Genomic DNA, 6,188 nt, shown 5'->3' with positions numbered 1-6,188 from the left:
TTTTGACTTGTATGTGAAGCACTTTGGTCAGCTAAAGTTCTTTTAAATGTGCTATAGAAATAAATAAATAAACTATGATACACATCATTTTATTTTCTACTAAAATACAGATTTCATGCAGCTGTTGATGCTTTGAAAAACAAACACATAATAAATCTATATATAACTTTTATTTGTCAGTCACTTGGTTTTACATGTGCAAAATCCTAAAGGGAATATACAAATATTTTTTGTGAAATGCTAAGTGTGATAACAGCACATTACACTTACAAAACTGATGAGGGACAAAGTCTAGCAATAAGTAAACCATGTGATTGTGTGAGGAATGTGTGCCATCCTACAGAAACTGAACTTTAAAAAACATTAACTATTCTTAATTTGACAGGTAGCAAAATAAAGTGTACTGTTGTTGAAATCCCTGGCTAAAACTATATGGCCTGCACCTCATAACCTCCAAGATAGCCTCAACATTACACTAAAATTCACCTAGTCTTAAAATCACATCAAAAATTCACCTAGTTTTAACATTGCATTAGACTTTTACATATTCTTAACATTGCATCAAACATGCCATTAAATATCCTCCAACATTGCATCATGTTATGTCACTCGTCTAGTCTAGCTGGACTTGTTCGTTGTAGAGATGAAATTAAGGGAAAACTCAACAAAGAATCCAAACAAGTGATTTGTCTTTGTCTTATTTTTCGGCTTTTTATTCAGGTTTTACTGTGTCATTCTGTGACTGGGGAATACCAGCTCGTCGCTGTGCAAGCTCATTGACTCAAGTAATCACCTTGGTCAATACACAGCAGGGTATCGTGTTCCCAGCTACTCGATGACTACAATTTTACTCAAAAGCTCAAATACAAAATAATTAGGACAAATCACTATGCAAGTACCTTAGGAGCATTTACCCTGTGACTAGGTCTGCTGCAGAGCGCTGCCTAGTTCAAATGTGGGATCTGCTTTACTAGCAAAGGATACGCTAGTGAGGTCAATGACAAAACTGATGCAGGATCTAAATTTGCAGAGAATTTCACCTAATATTTATACTATAGATCCCACAGGGCTCCTCCCAAGTACATGCAGAGTGATCAGTCTTCCCACATAGCATTACTGAGAAGTATATAGATAGATAGAGGACGCTTCAAAAACTGCATACTTTGCTCTGCAGGCCAGTCGCCCACCTAGCAAGGTGCAAGGGGCTGTAGCACAAATGAATATAAGAGAGTGGAGTCAAAAGCATCAGCAGATTCAGGAACAGTTTCTTCCCCACAGCTGTTTCCTTACTGCACTCTATCTCCCCGCTGAACCCCCGTGTCACCCACTCACCCCCTCCCTCTGCTCTATCCCCCGCTGAGCACCCGTGTCCCCCGTGTCACCCACTCACCTCCTCCCTCTTCATCTTCCTGCAATGAATCAATGACATGTTCATATTACATCTGATACATAACTTTCTATGTATTTATTTACAGTGCACTTGTTCATATATGTCTTTTGTTCATTTATATATGTCATACATATTTATATTTTCTATAGCACACCTTGTATATTTGTTCATAGTATTCTACTGTTTACAATACATCTGATTATATCTCCCCCATGTATATTATACCTAATTCCCTCCTGTTCATACTGTCATATTTATTTGTATATATTCACCACAATCTACACTGTAATATACTGTATAGTGTCTATATTGTATATACTCTACATTCTGTATATATGGCACTTGCTGCTTCTTGCACTTCTGATTAGATGCTGAAAGGCCTGAAATTGCCAATGACTGAAAGGTTTTTCATTCTGCACTCTGCTCTCTAATTCAGTGCCTCTCTCTCTTTAAATTTATGATGATTATGTATGTTTTGATTTGTTTGTATTGTGATTTTAATGTATTTCTTATTCTGTAAAGCACTTTGAATTACTTTGTGTACAAATTGTGTTATACAAATAAACTTGCCTTGCCGAGATGCTAAACAACATTTTGTTACCTTGTATTTATACATGTGTAATGACAATAAAGTTGAATCTAATCTAATCAAGTATTGACTGTAAAGTTTATATCAGGGGCAAACTCCTCAGACTCAACAAAAAGGTTGTCACATTTCCTCCACTGCTTCAAAGGATGTAGAATGACACGAAAGTTTTCAAATGTCTAATAATAGTCCACTACTGCAAAAAGGACCCATCCCAACTTTAGAAAACTGTTCATTAAGGATGATAAAACTTGGTCATATTGTTGTGATTTTTCGTTATTTATTTAGTCATTCAAATTTAATCCATATGTGATTTGTCAGTTTAGTCAGTCAAGACTAACTAGGCTATGTTTTAGATTACATTTAGATTAAAGATGGTACTTAGAGCCAATAACTTGTGGAAAGATGGAGAATCCCCATTCTATCTCAGTTTTCATCTTTTTGTTCTTTCTGCTGCATGACATCACTGAGAGAAAAAGTGACAAATGCGATTTGTTCAAGTTCTGATTCTACCCCACATTCCATCAAACCAGAAAATGTATTTTTATCCCCATGGTAGGCCAGGTCTGAGTAGCCACTGGGTCCACTGTGGATGATCTTAGGCGTTTCCCACATAGATGGGTGCAGAGGAGAACGGTTTAAATACACACCCATATCTCTCCTGGTGCACTTACGGGTGGGGTGCATGAAGAGGAGCCATGTTTGGGTATCTGGGGAAGATTCTGGAGCGGGAAAGGCAATGATACTGCCCTGACAACCTTTAGGGGGCTCCACCAGCTCACTGGCAAAGCGCACTTGGTCAAAACGCACACCACTGTTCTCACTCAGAGCCTCACATCGATGGCCTTTTGTTATGGAGCGAGCATTGCAGTAAAGATGGCGCTTACCTTCATGGTCAATTATTTCTGCCATCTCACATTCACATGAGGATTCTCTCACCATCTCACCCAGTTGCCATGTCTTGCCAATGTCTGTGCTGTATATGGCCAGGGCACGTGGGTAGACAGTGCCACAAATGGGCGCCAAAACAGAAAACCACCTGTATGGAATGTAATAGGCATAAGCTGGGATGATCAGTCTCCCATCCTCCAGCTGGACCCCATGGCCCGGACCAACCCCAAAAGTGGCCCAATTTTTGATAGTCTCACCAATCACAGTCTCTGTTAAGTCTGTCACATTGCTCCATGTTTGGCCATTGTCAGTGCTGGTCACATAACACAGTCGTGTTTGGTTTTTACCTGTACAGATTTGTTCGGTCTCTGTAACGTTCATCCAGACGCAAATAAAAAACAAGAAGACTGTGTTACTCTTTTTCTCGTACACAGGACAGGGATTCATTGTGCGGTGGTTTGGTAAAGTGGCTGATTGCAGCTCCTGTGTTGACGACCACTAAAGAGAAAAACATGACAGAGTCACTGCTGAGTGTAATGACTGTATAAAGCCACTCCTCTGATGGTCGCAGAATACAACTATTCAAAATATTCAGGAAGGTTCATCATAACAGTTAACAGGTTTTGACAGTTACAGATGCTGATAAAGACAAAAATATTATCAAAAATTTTGGATTTTAATCTAGATTTAATTATAAAATTTAGGTGACTGTTTGATCTGTTTGTTTGCTGTGAAAAGGCTGAAGAAAGTGACACCTCATGTTGTCACATTTGAGCTTTATGAAAACATTTTTGAGCATATGTGTAAGATACAGACAACAGGCTGCTCTAATCTCATCAAACACCAGGCCTAATCAATAACACCTTTATTATGAATTTATAGACTATTCAAGTCAAATTGTTGATTTTACCTCAACAGATCCGTCCTCTGTCATTGTTCCTCTCCTCATTACCAGGATCTTGGCTTCGTTGTCACTGGACGACAACCTCTTTTCAGCGAAGGCGAGAAAAGTCTGGACTTCCTGCAGGTAGATGAGTGCAGGGATCCTGTATGTTATGCCACTTTGCTCTTTTTCAAATAAAATTGTTTTGGTCGGTTCATCCATAGTGGCATTTTTTGAGGCTCTGTTCCCCATGGTTGATACAGAGTCCTGCATGCACAAAAAAGAAGAGAAAGAGACACTGTGACTGAATCCTGTGCAGGAAACATCTGGAGAGAATATACCAGGAAGAGTTCACACAGACAGACAGGTAGACAGACAGACAGACAGATAGACAGATAGAAAAGTTTTACTGATTCCCAAGGGAAAATTCAGTATATAAAAACATTTTTTTTAAAGAGAGAAGAGTGAAGTGTATCTGAGGTGCAGCCTGCTGTCAGTTGCTCTGCATTTCCAACGTCACGGAACCGCCACAACTTTCATTTCTGAACGATACAGGAGGCTACACTTGTCACATTTGTCCATTTTGTTGACTACAAAGCTCAGTGACAGTTGCTATAATAAAACAGATCCCCGACAATCTCAGAGATGATCACAGCTGTGAGGTGAAACTGACTGAGAGACAGAATAACAGTTTTCTGGAGGCTAATATTCATTTCATTATCGTTTTTCTATAAATGATCAGATCTGTTTAAGTTAACCACCCTGCTCTATAGCCATGCTCCTGTGAGGTACTGCGGTTGAATTGGTTGGATATTGGATACTGGACAACTTGTGATGTCTTCATAATCATCCAGGGTATATATCACAAGACAGTAATTATTAAAAAAAATAATAATCTACCATTGACCATTGTCAATTTACATCACAAGTTAATTGAGTGTTGAATTCACAAAGATGCATTCAATCAGCTCATAGTATGATTTTTCTTGTGATATTTACCTTGGATGATTATGAAGACGTCACAAGTTGTTTGAAAAAAAATCTGTGGTAAGTTAAATGTCTTTGAATGTGTTGAATATCCAATATCCAAATATCAAACCAACTGAACCGCGGTGAGGTCTGTGAGGCTGATGTGGAGACAAAACGGAGTCTGATGCGTCTGATAAATGAAGTTTTTATAAGCAAGAATCAGTCAGTTATTGTTGGTAGGTCTTTAGAGGCAGATTAAAGTCACTGTGCCTCAAAGGTCTAGGAAAAAATAAAAGGAAATCAGATCTCCACACCCAGAAAACAAATGCCTCTCACTTCTGGATTTCCACGAAGCCATGGGGTGATTAAAATATTACGGTTATTTTTTTAAGTCAGACTTCCTTAGGTCTAAACATTTGTCTACAACTCCGTTGCTCCCTTCTATCAGTCTAATATCTATTTTATGTCTTACCACGCACGGACTTCTGTTGTGTCGCGGAAAGGTGAAGTGTCCAAACTGAAATGCGTAGTCGAGCCTGAGCCACCGAGAGGAAACTGATCTGGTCAAAAGAAATAGTGGCCTAATACTACACAATCAAATAGGTTGACCTATGCCCTTTTCTAAAATGCAAGACTGTTTCCCAAGGCTCAGTTAGGACATTGTCCCTCTGTCTTATCTCCTCTGTGTGTAAATACCTGTGTGACAGTGAGAAGCTGAAGGCAGTTAGTACATAAATGAGGATGTGGCTGGTCTGATCTGGCAACTGTGACTCTGTGACAACTGAAGCCTACAGTTTACATAAAAACTTCAGTCAACTCTCAACATGTATTTTGTCTGAATATCCCATATTTTACTGTACTACAACTACCAGAAACTAAAAGAGGAGCAGCATCTCATACTGACTGTATTATGTGTTACTCAAACATGTCTAAGCCAAAGGAAACAGCACATGTTTTGGTAAAAGCCATTTTCTGTTTGATTATTTTTACTGGGATTCACACCTGAGGTTTTCTGAAACTTGTTTCAACATCTTTAACTTGAGCAATGGTCGCTTTTCAGTTTCATTTCATGATAAGTTTGGATTTGGAATAAACCTCTTTGAGTTTGCCATCATGATTCGTTCCAGTGATTCTTTCTTGGATTTTGACCTGTGCACTGCATTGGCTTTATGGACATTTGAATAAAACATTAACTGGCAACTAATTCGTTATTTCTGTCCATGTCTTCATTACCCAAGTCAATCGACATTATTCATAAATCACAAAATAAAGGTGGACTTGAGCATTATTGAACATTAATGAGGATATTTTATTGTTGACTGAGTCATCGTGTCTCTGAACATTTAGTTTTACTCAAGTTTTAAACAATGAAAAACAGAAATTGAAGCAGAAATAAAAGGATCCAGAAGTCTTTTTCTTTTCAACATTCAATTGAACCAACAATATTGGAACAAAATAGACAATAAAAT

General features: G+C 38.4%; 1 protein-coding gene across 1 annotated transcript; it reads right to left on the bottom strand.

The window, feature by feature from the left end:
* Positions 1-685: 685 nt before the first annotated feature.
* LOC110172489 (sialidase-3-like) lies at positions 686-5,323 on the bottom strand. Its single transcript, XM_020938372.2, has 3 exons — positions 5,192-5,323; positions 3,778-4,017; positions 686-3,365 (listed from the first exon to the last, which is right to left on the bottom strand). The coding sequence occupies exons 2-3, from the start codon at positions 4,000-4,002 to the stop codon at positions 2,403-2,405; spliced, it is 1,188 nt and encodes a 395-aa protein (XP_020794031.2). The 5' UTR covers positions 4,003-4,017; positions 5,192-5,323; the 3' UTR covers positions 686-2,402.
* Positions 5,324-6,188: the final 865 nt, after the last annotated feature.

The sequence above is a fragment of the Boleophthalmus pectinirostris genome, unplaced genomic scaffold (assembly GCF_026225935.1).
Source record: "Boleophthalmus pectinirostris isolate CB_2022bp ecotype Guang Dong unplaced genomic scaffold, ASM2622593v1 HiC_scaffold_4, whole genome shotgun sequence".
Classification (NCBI taxonomy): Eukaryota; Metazoa; Chordata; class Actinopteri; order Gobiiformes; family Gobiidae; genus Boleophthalmus; species Boleophthalmus pectinirostris.
The sequence above is the reverse complement of the archived record's forward strand: the minus strand, read 5'-3'. Positions and strand labels throughout refer to the sequence as shown.

Bases quoted from the DNA above. Each gene is read 5' to 3' on its own strand.
- LOC110172489 (XM_020938372.2), bottom strand. From the start codon at position 4,002: ATGGGGAACAGAGCCTCAAAAAATGCCACTATGGATGAACCGACCAAA. The intron at 3,366-3,777 runs GTAAAATCAACA...TTTTCTCTTTAG, and splicing joins CAGAGGACGGATCTGTTGAG to TGGTCGTCAACACAGGAGCT.